General features: G+C 51.2%; 1 protein-coding gene across 1 annotated transcript in view; it reads left to right on the top strand.

The window, feature by feature from the left end:
- The first annotated feature begins 3,955 nt into the window (after positions 1-3,955).
- LOC144948471 (sulfhydryl oxidase 2-like) overlaps positions 3,956-23,311 on the top strand; it is a 30,791-nt gene continuing 11,435 nt past the window's right edge. The window contains exons 1-6 of the mRNA XM_078877966.1: positions 3,956-4,614; positions 18,454-18,554; positions 19,038-19,086; positions 20,487-20,577; positions 21,564-21,669; positions 23,021-23,169. Of these exons, the coding sequence (XP_078734092.1) occupies positions 4,383-4,614; positions 18,454-18,554; positions 19,038-19,086; positions 20,487-20,577; positions 21,564-21,669; positions 23,021-23,169 (728 nt within the window). The 5' untranslated portion in view covers positions 3,956-4,382. The remainder of the gene's footprint in view (positions 4,615-18,453; positions 18,555-19,037; positions 19,087-20,486; positions 20,578-21,563; positions 21,670-23,020; positions 23,170-23,311) is intronic.

Below are 23,311 nucleotides of genomic sequence, written 5' to 3'. Positions count from 1 at the left end.
CGAGCGTGACAACAATGGATACGCTTTGATGTCAGTGATAAATATTATCCGCAGTACATGATATGCACGACACACAACTCAAACAATGAAAAAGCTGCACGTGTATACATCGCCCCATGCGCAGAGTGTCTTCGAGATTGGAGTGGTAAGTACGGTGCAGTAAAGTCATTTTTAAAAGTTTGGATGTTTATTTTTGTTAATTCATGCCAGTTTTACTAGTACGCACTAGACCAGGTACTTATTTTAGTCTGAGTAAACCTAGGGGTAGGCCCAGGACCGGTTTAAATAATCGTCACCGGCGTTGGCCGTTGAGCAGGAATCGAACTCGGGTCGCCGGGTTCCTAGCGCAGCGCGCTAACCACTACACCACCGCTCCCCACCGAAGCCAAACACACGCGCAGGCACGCACACACAATTGTCAGCGTTCGCTGAAATAACAAAAACCTACGCTTCGTTGCAATATTTTCCGTCGGCGATTTCACGAACATTTTTTTTTTACTCCAGCAACAAATGTTGGGCTCGTGGGTCCGCTGCCAGGTGGCGGGGGCTCCCTGCTGAACAATGCCCTTTTGTGTGTGCGTCACGTGGCAAAATTATAACCACATATGGCACGGCCCTGTGGGCGTGGGTGGGCGGATTCATTGTTTTCAACCACAACTCAAGTCCGGACGCGCGGTCTCGGTCACCCAGGGAGTCACGAACGACTTACCGCTGTGAACGTGATTGAATTTTTTTTAAATGCTGACGTTTGTAAATCCAATGACAATTTACAGCGCTTTTTAATCGGTGTTGTGCCACGCACGATCGTACGCACACCCGCACCTCCGATTAGCACGGTGGGCGTGGTAGGATGCGAAAGAAGTTCAGCATCCATGATACAGGTTTTTTTGGGGTTAGATCGCGTAAATATTTAAATATCTAGCTCAAAATCTAACCCAAAAAACCTGTTATTATGGATGATATTGGTCGCGAAAGCCTACGTGTTAAGTTCAGCTCCGTCTGCACGGGGACAAAGTTGCCACCTTGAGCAAGGCGTGGGTTTTCTCCAGGTGCCTCTGGCTTCCTTCTCCCACGTGAATATTAATATTAATAAACAACACAACTTATCATCATTATTAATTGGCTGAAATAATATTAAAACAATGAAAAAAAATCCCAATGCAGCAGCGGCAAGACCCTAACTGAAAACGCCTGAACATGGAGCTCCTAGATCAGCGGTTCTTCTTTACCCTAGGGTGGCACGCTGCACCATCTGGGAGTGCGAGATGCCCTTTTCTGGGGGGTTCGAGACACGGCCACATTTTGTTTAGAAGTTAAATCACCAAAAACACAAATTAAGCACGGGCTTAATAAGTACAACTTACTTTAATAATAAGGTTTTTCCCCTTTTGTCTGGCAACAAAACTGAAACCTTTTTTACAAGGATTCATGTCTGCATTAACAACAATACTTGCAGTCAAAATGCAAACAAAAAAACACACTATGATAATATATGCATTGTCCTTGAAACTGATTGGTCCACACCAAGGGACGGCTTTCTTTTGAGCCTCGATCCAATTGGTGCTCGACCAGAGGATGCCAAAAGGCGCACAGCTCAAAGACAATGTCACTATCAAAGTAATGAGGGCTTGGGTGAGCATTTACATCATTAGACCTCCTTTGCCAGAACCAAAATATAATCATTATAATAGGGGTTTTTCCACTGTTTTCTGGCAACAAAACTGAAACCACAATACTTGCAGTCAAAATGCAAACAAAAACACACTATGATAATATATGCATTGTTTCATCAAAACCTACGTATTTATTAACATTATATAACAAAAAATATGTAAACGATCGAGAAACCAAAGGCGTGGTGCTGGCTGCAGTCAAGTTTACGAACCACCGTCCTAGATAAAGACGTCAATTAATCATATAATCATTGAACGTGAGCGATGTTGTGTAGTACACAATGTGTACCCTAACACACGGGATGCGTGACTAAGAATAGAGCCCATTGCGTGCGCGCGTGCGATTGATTAGCCGTGTGATGAATCGGGGTTTGGGGACACAAGCTGCTGGATGGATGGATGATGACATCTGCAGCGGCCAGACGGCAATACTCCCATTGAAGCACCTTTGCCCGAGCGTGGCAGCCTAAATGTGCAACACAAACCCCTTTTGTCGAACACCACTGCCGGATTAGACACTTCCCCGCACCGGTGAGCGTGTGGGTTTGGTTGAAAGTCGGAGAGGGGTTTGACAGCAAAGGGACCGATTTTGAGATGTAGCTGAAATCGCCATTCGCTTGTCCACGCCGTTGCCTCTCGGCTCCCCGCAGAGCCGCACTTTTTGTTGTTGTGGTCGCAAACGCGAGGACATTGTCCCAAGGGCTCCGATCCGGTTAATCTTCAGAGCTCTGACGAAACTTGAAAGGCCGACAACATTAAGAGTTGGTGATAATCTCTTAGGCATGGGATGGCGGGTGGTGGGAATGATCGCTCAGCTGTTCAGAATCTGTATTTAGACTGGAGGAATCCGATGAGCTGTGAAGCTCTTTTTCGCAGACCTCAAGCACGCATTACATTTAATGCCGTGTTAAAGTGATGATGGTGGGGGGAGGGGTGATGACTGATGGTCGAGATTAAACAGGGAGCGGCAGTGAAATGGACAGTACGCATCCGAGAGGACGCCTTTGAAGCCACGGTTGGCGAGATGTTAACTACCTCGCCTGGTATACAGGAGGTCGTGGGTTCGATCCCGACCCTGACGCCTGCTGTATGTTTGGAGTTTGCGTGTCTCTCTCTCTCCCTCATCATCATCACGGTGGTTAGGATATGTTAACTACCTCGCCTGGTGTGCAGGAGGTCGTGGGTTTGATCCAGATCCCGACGCCTGCTGTATATTTGGAGTTTGCGTGTCTTTCTCATCATCTTCACGGTGGCTAGGAGATGTTAACTACCTCGCCTGGTATACAGGAGGTCGTGGGTTTGATCCAGACCCTGACGCCTGCTGTATGTTTGGAGTTTGCGTGTCTCTCTCTCTCTCATCATCATCACGGTGGTTAGCTGATGTTAAATACCTTGTCATTCAGACGCTGTCTTTCCGACAGACCTGTTCTTCACCTGAGGACGGCTGCTTGCGTTGTGGCCGAAACGTCGTGAGAATTATTTTATTATGTTTTCTTTTTATTATTTCCCTTCTACGTGACTTTACCGAAAGAACCAAGAAAATAAATCCCTGCGGTAACGAAATCTTTAAATCGAAATTTAAGTTTCACGTATTATTGGTTCTTTCGGTAAAGTCACATAGAAGGGAAATAATAAAATAATAAAAATATAAAACAATAGTATTTCCCTTCTACGTTACGTTACCGAAAGAACCAAGAATATGAATCCCTGCAGTAACGAAAGCTTTAAATCAAAATTTAAGTAGAACGTGTTGTCTATATTTATTTAAAGTTGCGCATTTTGATGTGACGTCACATTTCTCAACCCCGCCCCCAATCGTCACACATCGTCACAAATGTCTGACCCCCCCCCTAGGTGCGTGACGTCATTTATGGACGGTCCCTTAACGTTCTACCTTCTTCTCAGCTGTTGTAGGGACGTCTGTTAACAAAAAGAGCTTTTCCGCTCTTCGGATTTCCTCCTCCTCGAGTCTAAATAAAGATTCTGATTCGCTGCACGTCACTCGCGCTCATTTGCATAAATTAACATGAATCGAAATCGATCGATTCTCACGATTCCACGTACTTGTATGCCCCTCCATCTCCCCTGTATCACAACACAGGAATCGAATCCTCTAACTCCGGTTGGTGAATCGATTATGGGGTCTCGATTCAAAGACGCCCTCCCCCACGCACGGCACTTTAAATCGCGGACGCGGAATCGATTCCGTGACCCCCCCCCGCCACGCGCACTCTAAATCGCGGGCCAGGAATCGATTCCACCCCTCTACAGTCTATAAATGGCGCGCGCGGAATCGATTCCCATCACAACGAGTCGCCTCAGCCGTCAAGGCGGCAGGCGGCAGGAGGAGGAAGGCGGCGGCCGGTGCCGCTGCTGCTGCAGTTGTTGTTGTTGCCTCTGCTGCTGCTGTTGTTGTTGTTGTTGCCGCTGTTGTTGTTGCCTCTGCTGTTGTTGTTGTTGTTGTTGCCTCTGCTACTGCTGCTGTTGTCACCTCAGCTGTTGCCTCTGCTGCTGCTGTTTTTGTTGCCTCTGCTGCTGCTGTTGTTGCCTCTGCTGTTGTTGTTGTTGTTGCTGCCGCTGCTGTTGTTGTTGCTGCCGCGTAGCTGCTGTCGCCTCTGCTGTTGCCTCCACTTCTGTTGCTGCTGCCGCTGCGGCTACCACCGCTGCCACACAGCAGACACCCCCCCCCCTTCCCCCCTGTACGCAAGCATGGCGCCGCTGTTGGCCTTGCTGCTGCCGCTGCTGCTGCCGCTTGGGCCGCTGTCGGTCTCTGGCGGCCTGTACGACCGCAACGACCTCGTGACCGTGCTCGGCCCCGGGGAAGTGTCGCCCGCACTCCGCAACTCGTCCGCCGCCTGGGTGGTGGAGTTCTACGCCTCGTGGTGCGGCCACTGCATCCACTTCGCGCCCGTCTGGAAAGCGCTCGGCGCAGACGTCAAAGGTGACGGCGGCGATTTCTGTGGGGTTTTGCGGAGGTTTTTGTGGGTTTCTGTGGAGTTCTGTGGAGGTTTTTGTGGGTTTCTGTGGAGTTCTGTGGAGGTTTTTGTGGGTTTCTGTGGAGTTCTGTGGAGATTTCTGTGAAGATTTCTGTGGAGAATTCTGTGGAAATTTCTGTGGGGTCCTGTGGAGTTCTGTGGAGATTTCTGTGGGGTCCTGTGGAGTTCTGTGGATGTTTTTGTGGAGATTTCTGTGGAGGTTTCTGTGGAGATTTGTGAGGTCTTGTGGAGTCCTGTGGAGATTTTTGTGGATTTCTGTGGAGTTCTGTGGAGATTTTTGTGAAGATTTCTGTGGTTTCCTGTGGATATTTCTGTGGAGATTTCTGTGGAGAATTCTGTGGAGATTTCTGTGGGGTCCTGTGGAGTCCTGTGGAGATTTTTGTGGATTTCTGTTGAGTTCTGTGGAGGTTTTTGTGGAGTTCTGTGGAGGTTTCTGTGGAGGTTTCTGTGGAGATTTCTGTGGAGTTCTGTGGAGTTTTTGTGGATTTCCTGTAGAGTTTTTGTGGATTTCCTGTGGAGTTTTTGTGGAGATTTCTGTGGAGTTCCTGTGGAGTTTTTGTGGAGATTTATGTGGTGTCCTGTCGAGATTTCTGTGGAGTTCTGTGGAGGTTTTTGTGGAGATTTCTGTGGAGATTGTGATCTCGCGATTTCTCGACTCGAGCTCCTTGGGAACCGAAGTGATTGTCTCTCTGGCTCTGTTACAGGAGGTTCATAATGGCTGTGTCGAAGACACGTATTCGCGTGTGTGTGGAACTTCTTTCGCACCTTACATAGCCAGCCGTGCCAATCGGAGGTGCGGCGGAAGGACAACAAAAATCTGAGTCATGGGTTCGTGCTCAGTGGCTGCGGTGACCGTCAGTGAAATGCCTCCTTAGGAGGTTCTTAATGGCCTTGTCGGAGACGCAGAGATTTTGTGCTTCTGGTGAATGTGTCTCCGTCTCTCTGCGGCGTCATCGGAGGCTCGCGATGGCCAGGTCGGAGACATTGAAGTCCGGGGGGGGGGGGGGGGGGGTGGTAGGAAGCTGTGAAGGCCGAGTCACATCTGCAGGCCCCTCGTGAGATTCGCGATGGCTCGGTGACAGATCCCCAGCGACACCGCCTGAGGTCCTCCATTCAGGTTTTTGAGATTGGGGAGTAAACTCTCAGGGAGATCGTGATGGCCGCGTCGGCCGCACACTGGCCCTGGAATCATAATGACCGTGTCGGCGAAACTTTGCCTCTCTGGTTCATGAGGGATAGAGATGTCCCCTTTCAATTTGTACCGGGAGGTCGGACCGCAGAGGGTGGCGCAACAGCTGAGGTCCTGGGATCGAATCCGGCACCTCCAGGCGCAAGGTTCTCAAGTGTAGCGAGTTGACCGGGCTTGGTCTGGTCACCAGTGCGGCTTGCGTAGAGACCCATAGGTTTTCTCGCTTGGTCACCAGTGCGGCTTGCGTAGAGACCCATAGGTTATCTCGTTTATCCCAGTTTTAACTGGGAAGCCGCTGACCCCGCGGCGTTCTGCGCAGCAAGGCGGACTGCCGACCGAGGTGTTGGGACTGACCATTGCCAATGTTCCACTGGCACAGCGGAGGCAGCGTGCATCTGCCACATTGACGTACGCAGCACTTTGGCGTTTTTGTTCTCTCTCTCTGTTCAATGAAATTGGCAGATTGCCTTCTGCAGTTCGGGGCGCCGCTGCTGCTTCCGCCACGGCGGGCGGGCGGAACGGCGAGCAACGCCGGCGAGCACTGGCAATGCGCAGGGTCTCTCGCCGGTTCACATTCGATCTCCCCGGCGCGCGGCAGTTGAAACGGCGGCGGTAAAAGTTTCTCAAATCCTCCACCAACCCGCCGAGCCCTGTGCACCCTGGAGGGCGTGAATGGGTTCCCCACGGCAGTCGGGCCGATTGGGCAGAGCGCGTGCGGTGGGGTAGAGTGTGGGCACTCCACAGCCTTCCAAGACGTCCTGCCAGCGTGGAAGAATCGGACAGATGCCCTCTACTCTAGAGGAGGCGATCTCCAGAGCTCGCTCTCGCAGAGGACTCCTCCGCCATCGGTGGGCGTGAGTGAGCACTTGCAGCGCTGCGCCTTTATTTTTACTTTCGCAGCATACACTGCACGGAGAAGGCGGATGTGAACTTAAATCTGTTAACGGCGAGGGATAGGCGCTTGCGTGCACGCTTGTTAATTTTTGTAATTGGGAAGCGGCAGTTCCTCTTTTCACGACTTGATGCGTTGTTTCGTTTTCGAGGTTACAGTTGGATTCACGGATGGATTATTTTTGTTGTTGCACTTGCGGTGCATGTGCAATCCACACTGATTACAAACGAAACTCAACAATGTTTTTATTTTACCAGGTAAGGCCCGCTGAGCTATACAGTGGAGCTCTTTTTTACAAGTGACCTGGCCGCAAATGAAAGCTCAACGAAGTGGCTTATCATAACGTGGAAATGTATAGCAGCCAAATGTGTTGAACACACGTCGATTCTGAATGTGGAGGGAAAAACCGGAGGACCCGGAGAAAAATCCACGCGACCACCACGGGAAAAGAGAGAGACACGCAAATTCCCAATATACAACAGGCCTCGGGGTCGGGATCGAACCCACGACGACCTCCTGTATACCAGGCGAGGTAGTTAACATCTCCTAGCCACCATGATGATGAGAGAGCGACACGCAAACTCCAAATATACGGCAAGTGTCAGGGTGGGACAGAACCCACGACCTCCTGTGTACCAGGCGAGGTAGTTAATGTCTCGCCACTGTGGCGCCTTTTGACCTCCACTCCATCATTAATCTCGACTATTACCCGCTCCCACCTGCCCACTCGCGACGCGTCCTGGCCACCCGCAGAGTTTGCGTACGTTCTAACGTCGCTCGCACGTACCTCTAAATCCACGTGCTCCTCTTGCTGTTCCTAGGTCAGGGTTACGTGTCCCACAGAGCAAAAACACATATTTTTAAACTGCCCAGGAAATTTCCAGTGTTTAATCGTTGATTCAACGGCAAGTTCGCGCGGCTTGTGCGATGACTGACAAGGGACCATGGAAAACATGTTTATTGCGCTGGGTAAAAATAAACTACAAAATGCGCAAAGCAGGCTTCCGGGTCAAGGATTCGATCCAGACCCTATGACCTCATGTATACCGGGCGAGGTAGTTAACATTTCGCCACCGTGGCAGTTCACCGTGAGTCCATAATTTGGGCTTGCATGGCCACTGTTGTGGCTTGTCTTTAATGCATTGCAATGAGTGTCTGTGTATCTCGATGGGTGTCTATGTATCTGGCGTCACTATGGATCTCTGTGTGTCTCTGCGAGTCTCTGTATATATTTCTGTGTCTTTGAGTTTACTGAAGGGTCCATAGTTTGGGGGGTTGTGACCTTAATGTTCCATTGTTGCGAGTAGAATATTAGTGGAAACACGTGCGGCTATATGCTTCACTCGACTAACCAGGAAATGTCACGCGCACGCACACACATACAGAAAGCACTGAACCAGCACTGCCAAGAAATCGAGGTTCTGGAATAAACCGTTCTTTAGCAATGCGAGTTTTTTGTTCCACAAGTAAAACTGGGTTCTCGAACGGCAAGCCAGTTAATGGTCTCAGTTGGTCACCACCAATATCCGCACACCAAAAAAACCTCCCCTCCGAGCACCCCCCCCCCCCCCACCATGAATATATAATTTTAGCTTTTCACTTAATTTGGGTTCAACCGTGTCAATTGAAGGGGTGTCACAATGGCGAGATGATAACTACATCGCCTGGCATTCAGGAACGTCGTGGGTTTGATCCCGACCTGCTATATATTTGGAATTTGCGTGTCTCTCTATCTCACTCTGTGGTCGCGTGGATTTTTCTCCGGGTCCTCCGGTTTTTCCTTCCACATTTTTTAATCGGCGTCACGCGTTTAAAGCATTTGGCTGCCATAAATTTCCACGCGATGGTAAAGCCCACGGGTCCGGCCAACAAAACGCTTGCCTTTGTTGCTGATGAAGGGTCCTACCAAAGTGCCTGACAAAGGCACTCTTTCTGTCACACCACCTTTTGAGACTGGTGTGTGACACAAGGAGGTGCACTGCTCGCTTTTGATGGTACAGACTTGATAGTGTCTTGGTCTCTCGGTGATACGTTGCAAAGAGCACGTGGATTAGAATTGGCATTAAAGTAAAACTCTGTGTTTACTGTATATTGGAAGCCACTGGAGCTCTATGCACTTTGACATTTAGATTGAAAACTCACTTCTTTAGAGCTGCTTTTTGTGTTTAGTTTATTTCCCTTCCCCCGCACCTCTGATGAAGCACGGTTGGCTACGTACGGTGCGAAAGAAGTTCCATGTACATAAGCACGGGGAGTGGTGGCGCAGCGGTTAGCAAACTGCACTGTGAATGTGGTGGACCTAAAAGTTGGATTCCCAGCCGTGGCTCAACGTCGGTGGCGAGGTGAGATCTGAACCGGCCCTGGGGGCTCTGCAGTCACCCGTGGGCACCGATTGGCGTGGCCCGTTTACCCGCTAGAACACTCGACCACAACTTGATCCGTACCAATTGTATTCTAGTGGGGGCGGCGGGGGGAGGGGTGGAGCGGCTTTATCTGATTTAACCTATTTGTTTTGATTTAAAGCTTTCGTGACTGCAGGGATTCATATTCTTGGTTCTTTCGGTAAAGTCACGTAGAAGGGAAATAATAAAATAATAAAAATATAAAACAATAAAATTCTCACGACGTTTCGACTGCAACACAAGCAATCATCATTAGGTGTGAAATCCACAGCAAGAAAATTAGAAAAAAGAAAAATTTCTTACTGTGGATTTCACACCTGATGATGATTGCTTGTGTTGCAGTCGAAACGTCGTGAGAATTTTATTGTTTTATATTTTTATTATTGTATTATTTCACTTCTACGTGACTTTACCGAAAGAGCCAAGAATATATAACCTATTTGTGATTTAAACAAACGACAAAGGGGAGCGAGGTTGAGTTTCGATTTGGGGTCTAGGTGCGCGCTCGCTGAAACTTTCACCAGCTAATCCCGTGCGTGTGCGTCACGGCCTGTCCTCCGTGCACTCCGTCACCTGACTCATCCGGGCTTGTGCATCCGTAAAGGTGAAGGCGGTGGCGACGTGGCGCGTGACCGCACGTACGCACCTGTGAGCGTCCCCACACCCTCCACCTCGATCAATCCCCCCCCCCTCCCCCTGTCCTTGCGAGTCTGGCGCAGTTGGTACGACCCCGTTGGCTGTCCCCAATGTGATGGAAGCCACACACTGGGCTGCCCTGTTTTGCTTGGATATTTGTCGATACCATGATGAGGATTAATGTTGTTATATACATTTAGAGGGGGGGGGGAGCGTCGATCGTGCACAACTGCACCTCGCGACGACGCTGTTCAAGACAATGGCAATAGAATAGTAAAACAAAAATATCGCCCCTCGCAAGACACGTTGCATGCCAAAAGGCAACTCGATTTAAAAGCCGTTCGTAAATGCGCACAAGGTTTGCTTTAAAAATGGGAATTGATTAGTGGAATGGACTTAAATGTGCCGGATATGGAGTGGGAGTACGTTCCACTCAGTGGGAGCTGCGGACGGGAAATCACGCACGCCCACCATGTTGCGCTTAATCTTCGGCTGAATGAGCAGCTTCGTCCGTACTGGATGGACGAAGTCTCCTGAATGGGGGGGGGGGGGTGTAGGCTGGGAATCGTCGTCACCCATGTGTTGTCACCACCATCATCGCCGTCGTCTTTGTTTAACCCGAGTGAGACGCAAAAATGACAAGCAACTAAATGATACAACAACAACAAAATAGTTTCTGTACGTAAAACGGATTCTTTGCACACGTGTAAACAAATGTACGATTCGCAACAATTGCTGATCGTCAGCGTGCGGTGCATGCAGCGCAACGCATTTGAACAACAACGACAATTAACCAAAGACCAGTGCATGGTTTAAAATGAGAACTTAACTCTTCGGCGAGATGTATTTTACGCCGCATATGCGTGCTTGGGTTTGAGTGGTGTAACGGCGGTTAGCTAACTGCGCTGTGAACCAAGAAACATTTTGCGTGGTCAATGAATGAGTGAGTGGGGTTGAGTGGTGTAACGGCGGTTAGCTAACTGCGCTGTGAACCAACAAACATTTTGCTTGGTCAATGAATGAGTGAGTGGGGTTGAGTGGTGTAACGGCGGTTAGCTAACTGCGCTGTGAACCTAGTAACATTTTGCGTGGTCAATGAATGAGTGAGTGGGGTTGAGTGGTGTAACGGCGGTTAGCTAACTGCGCTGTGAACCTAGCAACATTTTGCGTGGTCAATGAATGAGTGAGTGGGGTTGAGTGGTGTAACGGCAGTTAGCTAACTGCGCTGTGAACCAAGAAACATTTTGCTTGGTCAATGAATGAGTGAGTGGGGTTGAGTGGTGTAACGGCGGTTACTGCACTGCGCTGAGAACCTAGCAACAGTTAGATCCCCGGCCACGGCAAGCATCAGTGGCGAGTGATATCTTAAACCGGGTCCAGTGCCTCTCCTCCACCGGGCCTGGTGAAGTATGGTCAGACAACCTTCAGGCCTGACGAGGTGCGTGTACACACGGATGAACTAAAAAGAATCTGTCCTTGCTTGGCAGCCTGCACTCTGCGGCAGGATCTGCTCGTTTATCACCACGTGGCAGAGGGCTTCTTCTGTGCGGTTTAACCCACGTGTACAACGCCAAGGCATACCGTTCACCGTGCCCCAACAAACAACAAATTCAATGAACCGTTACACAAAAAAAAACTGTGACCACGAAGGCGGTCGCCGCATCGCGTGGCGCCTTTGTATGCGCTTCTGCGGTGTGGTGGTGGCAATGTTGAGCGAGACCGGTCTCTATATGCAGCCAATTGAAGTGGATTGTAGTTCACCGTGTCTCGGCGGTCTTTCGAGATGCAATTGCACTGGAACGACGCAATATAAAGTGAAATAATCATGATAAATTAACGATAGCTTCGCCATCATCTCAGGTGGTGCCAACAAGTGAAATGCTCTGCAGTCTGGCCACCGTGGACTCGCTTCAAGAGGCTGTCCTTCCCAAGCTGGTCGCCGCATCGCGCGTGCGCGCGTCCAGATGCGCTTCTGCGGCCGTCTGGAAAGCTCTTCCTTCCGATATTAAGGAAGCCACTGGGAGCCGTGCACTTTTAAATCGTCGTCTAAATTGATAAACTCATTTCTTTAGAACTGATTTTTGTGCTTTTTAGTTTGTTGTGCTTCCCCGGCGCCTCCGATTTAGCGCGGTTGGCTACGTATGGTGCGAAAGAAGTTCAGCAAACATACAGTACATCACCATCCTCCACCCCGCTAAGTCGTGACGTGTCCTCCCCGAAGCCCCACTAATTTTTCTGATCTTGCGCGATGAAAGAGATTAACGGAATATTTACATGCCCACCATCATCGACCACGTACGTACCATCAACCGGATGCCGGCGGGAAAAGAAGTTCAACAACGGCAGACGTGAATGCAAGAGAAGGGGCGTCACTGCTCCACGCTAGAAAAAGAGCATGTTGGTCAAAGAGGAACAGTCTTCCTCCTTGCCTTTTACTCTCGGGACAGAATTAGAATTTTTAGGAAGTATCTGTGCCCTGCAACCGAAAGCGCCGCAAATGCGTAGCTCGGCAGGGGTCGAATAAGGTTAAGTGCTTGGATAAGTATCCACCAGGGATTTCCAGGTGTGGGATTTTTTTCATCCCCCCCCCCGTAGGCCTGGGTCTACGCTGCGGCCAGGAAATGCCAACGCTAAGTGTTACCCTCTCGTGCGTGTGTGTACATACGTGTACATGTGTCAGAGGTCGCAAACGGGTTTTGATTCCTTACCCGTACCCGGCCGCACCAGGGTCGTAAACGGGTACCCGTACCCGGCCGGGTACGGGTAGGGTACGGGTATTGGGTACCTGATTGCGACCTCTGGGATGAAGCCATGTTGCAGGCATGGGTGGGTTGATTCTAGGAACTTGAATTGTGAGAAGAGACAAGACGTTGGGAAATGAGTGACAAACAGTTACTCACCAGTGACTCACGGTCTACCCCCGTACCCAGCCGCACCAGGGTCGCAAACGGGTACCCGTACCCGGCCGGGTACGGGTAGCCAGGTATCGGGTAGGGTACGGGTATCGGGTACCCGGTTGCGACCTCTGACGTGTGTGTGTGTGGGTGGTAGTGCAGTGGTTGGCGCGCTGCGCTACGAACCGGTGAACTCAAGTTCGATTCCCGCACACGGCCAATACCAGTGACGATTATCTGGACCGGTGCTGGGCCTCCTCATAGGTCGACTCGGCCTCAAATGAGTACCTGGTGTGGTGCGTAAAAACATGGCCACTGGGGTGACAAAGGCGGTCGGGCGTGGTGCTGGCCGCCCACCCCCTCGTGTGACGTTTTGGCCTTCATAGGCGCTCGATAACAGCACTTGCCGCAACGGTCTGTTACAGGCTATATGGGGGATTTTTGTCTTTGGGAGCGGTAGTGCAGTGGTTAGTGTGCTGCGCTATGAACCCGGCCATCCGAGTTCGATTCTCGTTCACGGCCAATACCAGTGACGATTATCTGAACCGGTCCTGGGCTTCCCATAGATTGACTCGGCCTCAAATGAGTACCTGGTGCGGTGTGTAAATATCGCTACTGGGGTAGACAAAGGCGGCCGGGTGTGCTGCTAGCCACCCACCCCCACGTGTGCTGTGCCGGCCTTCAAAGGCGTTCGCTATCGGCACTTGCCTTTCGTTCTGTTAAGGCTATACGGGGGGGCAGGGGGGGGATCTTTTGCCTTTTTTTTGGGTTTCCTCCGTGTTCTCCCGGCTTCCTCCCCACACGAAGTTCCAACTCTCTCGTTGCTCATGGCGAATTCGCGGCAATGGATTTACACTTTCAACACGTGCGTGATGACGACTTGACACACTTCTCTTGATGGCACTTTATTGAAGACACGTTCACGTGACATCAAGCGGAGACCCCCACTGCAACAGCCCCGAGTCTCCCGCGCATCTCCCCCTTTTATACCAACACGAGGCCACGCTCCCTTGCCGAACCTTCTTGCTGACTCTGGACGCTCGCTCCACCGGTAGATTCCACCGTCCTCTTCCGTCGCCTGACCACGCTCCCTTCTCGAACATTCCCGTAGCCACCGGTCCCTTCGCACTCACAACTGACTCCCTCGTCATTACCTCCCGTAGCCACCAGTCCCTTCACACTCACAGCTGATACCTTCGTCATTACCTCCCGTGGCCACCAATCCCTTCACACTCACAACTGACTCCCCTGTCATTACCTCCCGTGGCCACCAGTCCCTTCACACTCACAACTGATACCCCCGTCATGACCTCCCTTGGCCACCAGTCCCTTCGCACTCACAACTGATTCCCCCGTCATTACCTCCTGTAGCCACCGGTCCCTTCGCACTCACAACTGATTCCCCCGTCATTACCTCCCGTAGCCACCGGTCCTTTCACACTCACAACTAACTCCCCTGTCATTACCTCCCGTAGCCACCAGTCCCTTCGCACTCACAACTGATACCCCTGTCATTACCTCCCGTAGCCACCAGTCCCTTCACACTCACAGCTGATACCTTCGTCATTACCTCCCGTAGCCACCAGTCCCTTCACACTCACAACTGATTCCCCCGTCATTACCTCCCGTAGCCACCAGTCCCTTAACACTCACAACTGACTCGCGTTGAGAAAACGCGCGGGCGTCGTAGCAGAACGGGCTGTGTCTTACGGAGTAAAAAAAAAAAGCCTCAAAGACAACTCCTGCTTAAGGTTCTCGTGGTTCAGTTGCTGAAGACGCTCCCACCCAGCACGTGGAAGAAAAAGGTGAGGGCATTGGTCCAAACGACATGCGGCATGACCCCGAAAAAGCATCGGGAGTGCACCCAAAGTTTGCGACGACGACGCTGAATCAATGCACAGGGGCGGCGGTGTTTGCCCAAAGGGCTCGAAAAATTCCTGCCTCGGTCGGAGCGGGAATGTTGACGCAGTCGGGGCCAAATCTGGAGGCTTGCGCTGCGTCAACCGCGTCTTTCAGTGGCTTTCTGCTACCGTGCGTGCGGCTAAACTGGCCCCGAAATAAAGGTGCGGTTACATTTGGAGTCTCCGGGGAAATTAGATGGCAGCATGAGCCCCAGTGGATTGCCTAAGTGTGTTATATACATATATATGTTGTTGAGCATTATGGGTAAAATAATTTTATCAGCCGAGCCTGTTCGCCCATTTGCCTTGCACATCGGCCGCAAATACGAAGGAGACGTCACAGCGATGATGATGATGATACACTACTCCCCCTGAATGTGATGGTGGTCGTTGCTCTGCATCTTCTCCATCAGCCGTACGAAGGAAAGAAGATGACCAATTCGCCTCGATTATTATTCAGAATTTTTATATTAAAGCTTTCGTGACTGCAGGGATTCTTCTTCTTGGTTCTTTCGGTAAAGTCACGTAGAAGGGAAATAATAAAATAAAACTTAATAAAATAATTCTCACGACGTTTCGTGCCACAACGCAAGCACCTGAGGACGGCTGCTTGCGTTGTGGCCGAAACGTCGTGAGAATTATTTTATTGGTTTATTTTAATTATTTTATTATTTCCCTTCTACGTAACTTTACCGAAAGAACCAAGAAAATATCCAGAAGCTCGCTTAAGCGAAAGCTGCCCGGATGATGTTGGTCTGGAGAACCAATAGACCGAATGGGACCATAGCGTTCGCTTCATGTTTCAGTCTTTTTAGTTAAACCAGGTGAGTACTCGAGAGAGACCAGGATGGGAATCTCATTTGCAAGAGCGACCCCCGGGGTAATCGAAATGACAAAAGCAAACTTGTATAAAGTTACATAAAGTTACAGCGATGACGCAAATAGGAATCGGAACAAAAACACACAAACAACTGTGTCGGCAAAAACGTGTAATTTATATGTGGAGACGCAGAACATCGTTTGACGCGTATACAACCCCCAAGAACACGCCACCCTTGGGGGGGGGGGGGTGGGGGGGGGGAGCCGCTGATGTGTATGTACGGTGAACTTCTTTACTCAACGTACGTTGCCAACCGCGCGAATCGGTGCAGGGGGAAGGACGGCAGACTGAACACAACGGAAGCAGTTCTAAAGAAGTGAGTTTTAAATCTTGATCCAAAAGTCCATAGCTCCCAGTGGCTTTCCTTATATCGGAAGGAAGACACTTTCCAGACGGCCGCAGAAGCGCCGTGTGACGACACGGTAACCACCGTCTTTTTTCGACGGCTTGGACAAAAAATGTGAACCTCTACGTGGCCACGCTTGTGGCTGGAGAGGCATGGGGGGTGGGGGGGACTGCATTTCTCACACTCGGTTGACCCAGAACCGAGCGCGTAGTTCACACAGCTGCGATGGTGCCCAGTGAGGTAATGTTTACCTGTTATAAATACCGTAACTATACATAGACGTTTGTGTGTATATAGATATATATATCTACTTATGAACGAGTTAGGTTCCAGAGATTTGTTCGTGAGTCCAACTTTACTCCTGTCGATTCCAAACGTGTTGTACGGTGTGTACACTAAACACGGTGAATGGCTTTAAAAGTTGTATCATCTTCACGCTCTGCAGACGTAGAATGCCACTGGTTCTTCACATTCTGCAGATGTAGGTGCCACTGGTTCTTCACGTTCTGTAGATGTAGATGCCACTGGTTCTTCACGTTCTGCAGATGTAGATGCCACTGGTTCTTCACGTTCTGCAGACGTAGATGCCACTGGTTCTTCACGTTCTGCAGATGTAGATGCCACTGGTTCACGTTCTGCAGATGTAGATGCCACTGGTTCACGTTCTGCAGATGTAGATGCCACTGGTTCACGTTCTGCAGATGTAGATGCCACTGGTTCTTCACGTTCTGCAGATGTAGATGCCACTGGTTCTTCACGTTCTGCAGATGTAGATGCCACTGGTTCTTCACGTTCTGCAGACGTAGATGCCACTGGTTCTTCACGTTCTGCAGATGTAGATGCCACTGGTTCTTCACGTTCTGCAGATGTAGATGCCACTGGTTCTTCACGTTCTGCAGATGTAGATGCCACTGGTTCTTCACGTTCTGCAGACGTAGATGCCACTGGTTCTTCACATTCTGCAGATGTAGGTTCCACTGGTTCTTCACGTTCTGCAGATGTAGGTTCCACTGGTTCTTCATGTTCTGCAGATGTTGATGCCGCTGTTCTTCACGTTCTGCAGACGTAGATGCCACTGGTTCTTCACGTTCTGCAGATGTAGATGCCAATTCCCTTTGGTTCTTGGGTTTCCTCTCTACTCTTTTGAAAAACTGACCAAGAGATGTCTGCACAGTTGCTGTCTTCTTCTTCTTCTCGTCATTAATAAACTTGTAACAGGCAATAGCTTCTTGAACGGCTGCAACTGGACATAGGGACAGGTTTGTTTGTATCTCTGAAAGTTTGTACTTCGAAAGTTCATAAGTAGAGGAGTCCCTGTATAGTGTGTGTGTGTTTTCCTTAGGCCGCACCTCCGATTAGCACGGTCGGCTATGTACAGTGCGAAAGAAGTTCAATGCGCTTACACGCGTCAAACAAAAATCGTGATGCTGCATTGGCGCAGTGGTGCACGAGCACAAACGAAACAAACTCGCGACGCTCCTCAACAACGCGGTGGTCCCAAAAGGAAACAAAACTTTACAATCGGCAACTATATAATTGACTAACGTGTGTGCACCAATACCAGCGCAGCAGCAGCAGCAGCACCAAACCATTTACGCGCGAGTAGATATTTAGTTCCAAACAAACCCTGCAAAAAAACTACCCAACTCATTCGTAAGTAATTTTGATAATTTGATTTTCTTATCAACAGTGGATGCAAGAGCATTCCAGTGAAGCTGGCGTGTGTTCCTCCCTTTAAACGATGCGTGTTTTTTCCAAGCCCCATCCCGTTGCATTTGCGATTTCAGCATGGCAGAAATTTGGCGCCCCTTGGCTGATTTTTTTTGTTTATCTCTTCCCCCTCTGACGCCTCCGCTGGAGCCACGATTCCAAATCGAGCCTGCATTGTCGTCTCGAGCGAGCCGTGTTCAAAAAGTCAGGAATTCCGTGCGGCGACGTTCACCCCGCTGCTACAACTTAACAACCCCCCCTCCCCCCGCCCGCTTAGTAGGTTTTTTTTGTTTTCCCGCTCGGCAGTTTCCTGCCGGTCGCTCTGCCACGAATTGTTCTCTCCGCTCGTCGTCGTTGTTTTTTTTTCCGCCGGTTCATTGTTGTTCCTGTCGTGGTGTTTAACGCTCTGCCCGTCGAGAGTGGCGTTTCCTTGTTTTGTGTCGGTCACGAAGGATGCGGAATCGTCTGTAGCATTGAGATCAGTCGGCCTGAAAATGCGAGGCCCACATTGCAAATGTTACCCTAAGCGCTGTATTTTGCACTCCCCCCCCCCTCCAATCAATACATACCATGGGAAGGGGGGAGGGTGGCTATACTTCACCATGACAGTCAGTGCGCGTTGCATCACTGGGCCGGTGAGGTGGGAGGGTGAGCCAGAAACCGGTTGGAATCTCGCTTTGCCCGCCGATGTTAGCCGTCACCGGGGGGATTGAACTGGGGGGTGAGCGAGCGCTGTGCCCCACGCCGCTCCCCATGCCCCCACGCGCAACCCGTGGACGTCGCAGGTGAACGATTCGACGTCGCGCGGCGCAAGGTGACGAACGGAGACTGCTCGACGGAGGAGTCTCAGCGCCGTGACGTGAGCGCATTCGCTTGCGCACCTCCGCGGAACGCGGTCCGTTGTGTTTTCTCTTTTTGCCGGTGCCGTGAGCAGAGTGGCGTCAGGCGGTGATGCTCGGCGCCATTGATTGCGCCGAGCAAGCCAACCAGAAAACCTGCCAGGAGTTCGAAGTTCGCTACTACCCCAGCATTCGGGTAAACGCTCACCCCCTCCCCTCCCTCCTCACTCACTCGCTCCCTCTTCACTCCCTCCCTCCCCTGCACCCCCCCCTCCCTCCACTCTCATCGTCCCTCCACTCTCACCCTCCCTTCCCTTTCTCTCCACTCTCATCCTCTCTCCACCCTCCCTCCCCTCATCCTTCCTCCCTCCACCGTCCCTCCACTCTCATCCTCCCTCCACTCTCACCGTCCCTCCACTCCCCCCCCCCCCATCTCGGTCGACCTCTCCGATGATTCCCTCCCCTCTGTTTAAGTCCAGATTCAAGAGCTACCTTTCCGTGGCTCTGATTTTGACGGTGGAGCCGGCGGCATGGGGTTTTAAATTTTTAGCGACGCCACGCAGCCGTACCCCAATGCCAGCGTGCGATCCGTTGTTGCCGTGAAGCCTCTGCGGTGTTTGTTCACGTGGTCGTAATTTTTTGTTGTTGTTGCTCTTTCTGATGTCGTTTTCCCTTCCAGTTTTTCCCACCCTTCTCCAACACCACGGACGTCGGTAAAGATCACTCCGGTGAGGGTCCGCGTCGTCGCACGTTTCCAGTTATTCGGCCGTTATAATATTTCCACGTGATGACGATGATGAGCCGCTTCGTTGCGCTATCGTTTGTGATAGCCAGGCCGCTTGTGAAAAAGAGCTACGCAGCTCAGTGAGGCCTTGCCTGGTAAGATACATAGAGCATGCGTGTTGAACTTATTTCGCACCGTACGTAGCCAACCGTGCTAACACGTACGCATGCCTACATACTTGGCAAGGAGAGCACTGCGCGCGTGCGCGTGAGTGAACATCCATCGTAACCGCCACCATCGGCCTCCCATCCTCCGCACTTCAACTAAAAGGCGACGGGGGGATGACATCGCAGCGATTCTACGACTGGATGTCCACAACAAGTCCAGGTTGGCTTGAAGGAATGCCCCTGTGTTTATGAAGGGCCATGCGGCAGAGGTCGCAACCGGGTACCCGATACCCGGCTACCCGTACCCGGCCAGGTACGGGTAGCCGTTTGCGACCCTGGTGCGGCCGGGTACGGGTACGGGTAGGCCGTGAGTCACTGGTGAGTAACCGTTTGTCACTCATTTCGGGTAGGGTACGGGTAGGGAACGGGTACCCGTACCCGGCCGGATACGGGTACGGGTACCCATTTGCGACCCTGGTGCGGCCAGGTACGGGTACGGGTAAGGAATCAAAACCCGTTTGCGACCTCTGCCATGCGGGCTGATGAGCTCTGTGTTTGTCGCTTATTACATTCTCCGCGATGACCACGAGTGATTTAAAAAAAAAAAGGTCATCTCCGTTTGCTTTTGAGTTTCGATCGTCTCTCTCGCACGGCTCCGTCCCGTTCGCTTACATCGGCACGAAACGCGTATCGTCAACATTGGCGGCAGCCACGATCGCTCCACTGCTGGATGAGGGCCTCCGCAAGCCTAGTGTGGGGCGGCGGTGCAACTTGTGTAAATTGGTAACGGGGTGTACGATGCGATTTTATCGTGTGCCGTGAGCATAACAATACATGCTCCGTATTTGCCTACCACGGTCTTTTGCCACGTGTGAGTTTATGGTGATAAAGGCGTACTCGGGGCGAACTCCTACCCAGATAGACGCCCTCCTGAGAAGAAGTATTGACCAAACAAGCCAATGCACTGTGTGGGAACCTGTGCTGCTGCGGTTTGCGCAGCCACGCGAGGCCCAGGTTCGATTCCCTGCCGTGGCTGACATTCCGTGGCGAGTGATATCTGGGCCGGATGCTGGGCCCTTCCGCCCTCAAACGAGCACCAGGTGCTGTAGCTGGGGGCGGGGAGACAAAGGCGGCGTGGCCTCCCCGACGGACCGTGAGAGAGGGAGCGTACGCGGACGGGGTGGGGTGCGGGGGGGGACACCGACACCCCGCTGTGTGTTTTTGTGTCGCCACGCAGAGCGGGAGCGCACCGTCCCGGGGCTGCGACGCAAGCTCGTGGACTTCCTTGAGAAGCAGGAGGCGTTCGGGCCTTCCCTCGCGGCCGTCAAGTGAGATTCTAAGAGTCTCTGAGGATTCCCTGCTCCGTTTTTAAAACGACGACAAAAACACGTTGATCGTTTGAGTTTGGCGCTCATCTCCTGTTCACGCCACCCCCACCCTGACCACTGAGTCAGGAATGGAAATTCCACATTTCGATGGTGTAGGGCCGGGCAGGCTTTTGGTTTAAAAAAAAAAAAGTGAGCCATGTCTTCGTTTTTTAGTTCACTGAGATTTTTGTCATGCAGAGTGGCTGCTGCTGTATCGTGTACAGTGCTTTGAGATCCTTGATGAAAGTCAATTTATAAATAGCATTATTATTATTATTGTTAGAACTTGATAGCTTCATGAATTCCGAACAGAAATGTCTTCTGTCTCATCGCAGCACGATGCCGACAAAACAGCAATTGTAATATAAGTTCGTAAACAATTTTTAACAAAAAACCACTAAGATGAGTGCACCAATGTGCGTGTAAAATTATTTGTGCGTGCGTGTGTGTGTGTGTGCGTATTGGGAGCTATAGTGTTGTGGTTAGCGCACTGCACTACGAACCTGGCGACCCGAAATCAATTCCCGCTCACGGCCAGCACCAGTGAGAATTATCTGAACCGGTCCCGAGCTTCCCCTAGGTCGACTCGGCCTCAAATGAGTACCTGGGGCGGTGCGTAAACATCGCCACTGGGGAGACAAAGGCGGCCGGGCGTGGTGCTGGCCACCCACCCCCTCGTGTGCCGTTCCGGCCTTTATAGGTGCTCGCTAACAGCACTTGCTCCAACAGTCTGCTCGGACTATACGGGGGGCGGGTGGTGGATCTTTGTCTTTGCATATTGGGGAGCGACAGTGTAGCGGTTTTTGCTCGCCGCGCTTTGAAGCCAGCGGCGCAAGTTCCATTTCCACTCGTGGCACAACATCGGCGACGAACCTCTTTCGATTTTCCCGGCGCTCTGCCTCGCTCTGCGGGGAGGGACATCACCGCCGCTTGTTTTGTGTGAGCAGCGAGGCCGAGGTGGATTCCCTGCTGAAGGGGATGGAAGGGGGACCCCTGGCGGGTGGCTACCTGGCGCTGGTCTTCGAAGACGACACCTCCTACGTGGGCAGGGAGGTAGGTCCAGGGGCGCGCGCCTAACCCCAGCCTCCGTTGTCCCGGTCGTGGTTGCCAACACGAGCGCAATTGTGTACAGCTCTTGACACCTGTGCTGCGTCCTCTTCCGTGGAATGCAGGAGGTTGGGGGGGGTTCGTTTATTCATTTGTTCATCATTGCATTTGAACGTGCATTCGTTCGACTGCCAATGTCCATTACCTCACCTGGTATACAGGAGGTCGTGGGTTCGATCCTGCTGTATATTTGGAGTTTGCGTGTCTCTCTCCTGCCGGTGGTCGTGTGGATTTTTTTCCTCCCGGGTCCTCCGGTTTTTCCCTCCACATTTCGAAATATGCATTGAGATTATTTAGATTATTTTGGTGCTATGATGTCCAAATGATGAGTCACTTTGTTGATGTCGCTTCTGAAAAATAAGTGAATGCCTCAGTGAGGTTTGCCTGGTAGGATGGGGGGATGGTTTAGTTTTATTTGTGTGCGTTTGGGTGATTTATTTACCTTTATTGTACAGCACTACCGTCGTGTTTTTGTGCTGTTTGTTGTTGTAACGTTCTTACTCGCCCCCGACTGGGCAGCTGTATAAATAAATATTCTGATTCTGTTTAAGAATTTTCATTGAAGGATTTTAGAGTAATTTGGCTGCTATACATCTTCCACGTGATGCCGCTACGTTGGGCTACCATTTTCGGCCCAGGCCGCTTCTGAAAAAACGCTACGTAGCTCAGTGGGCCTTACCTGGCAAAATAAAAAAAATAAAAAGTTTGTTTAGTTAATATTTGAATGGCATTTAAACCATTCAAATGTGCTGCTGCGGTGTAGCCAAATTTGATGCGACTAATCCGTCAAATTTGGCGGTGGCACAGTGGTTAGCTTCTAACACTATTAACCCAACAGACCCCCACTCGCCACAGCTAACGCCAGTGGCGAGTGATATCACACCAAGCCCTGAGGCTTCCCCTTCTTTGTCGCTTTCTTAAATGAGCACCTTCAGCCTTGTTGTATAGGTACGTGATGGGGCATGAACACATCGGCACTCGATAGACAAACGGTTGGCTACATACGTTGCGAAGGAAGTTCAGCATACATACAATGCGGCTCGGGCGTGGTGCTGGCCACCCTGCTCCCTAGTCTGCCGCGCCAGCCTTAATTGTAATCAGAATCTGTATTTGTACTGGAGGAATCCGATGAGTTATAAAGCTCTTTTTCACACACGTCCAGTAGGGGCACGGGGTTAGAACGCTACAATAACAAACAATACAAAAACACGATAGGCGTGCTAAGTATAGGTAAGGTAAGCAAACCGCCTTGCCTGCAACAGTCCGTTAAAGGCTACATGTCTCTGTGCTCTCCCAGGTGGTGCTGGATATGTTTGGCTACAGGCCGCTGGTGGTGCGGCGAGTTCGCGCGTCCCGGGAACCCGGCCTGGTTCAGCGCTTCAGCGTCACCGACCTCCCCTCGTGCATCCTCATCCGCGGAGAGGGCGGGTGGGAGCGGCTTGTCGTGTGAGCATCGCAGCTACGGCGCAGGCACATGCACGCACGCACGCACGCACGCAGACACGCACGCAGACACGCACGCAGACACGCACGCAGACACGCACGCAGACACGCACGCAGACACGTACGCAGACACACAGACACACAG

Source organism: Lampetra fluviatilis, chromosome 49 (genome assembly GCF_964198595.1).
Source record: "Lampetra fluviatilis chromosome 49, kcLamFluv1.1, whole genome shotgun sequence".
Classification (NCBI taxonomy): Eukaryota; Metazoa; Chordata; class Hyperoartia; order Petromyzontiformes; family Petromyzontidae; genus Lampetra; species Lampetra fluviatilis.
This window is presented reverse-complemented; position numbering and strand designations above follow the sequence as displayed.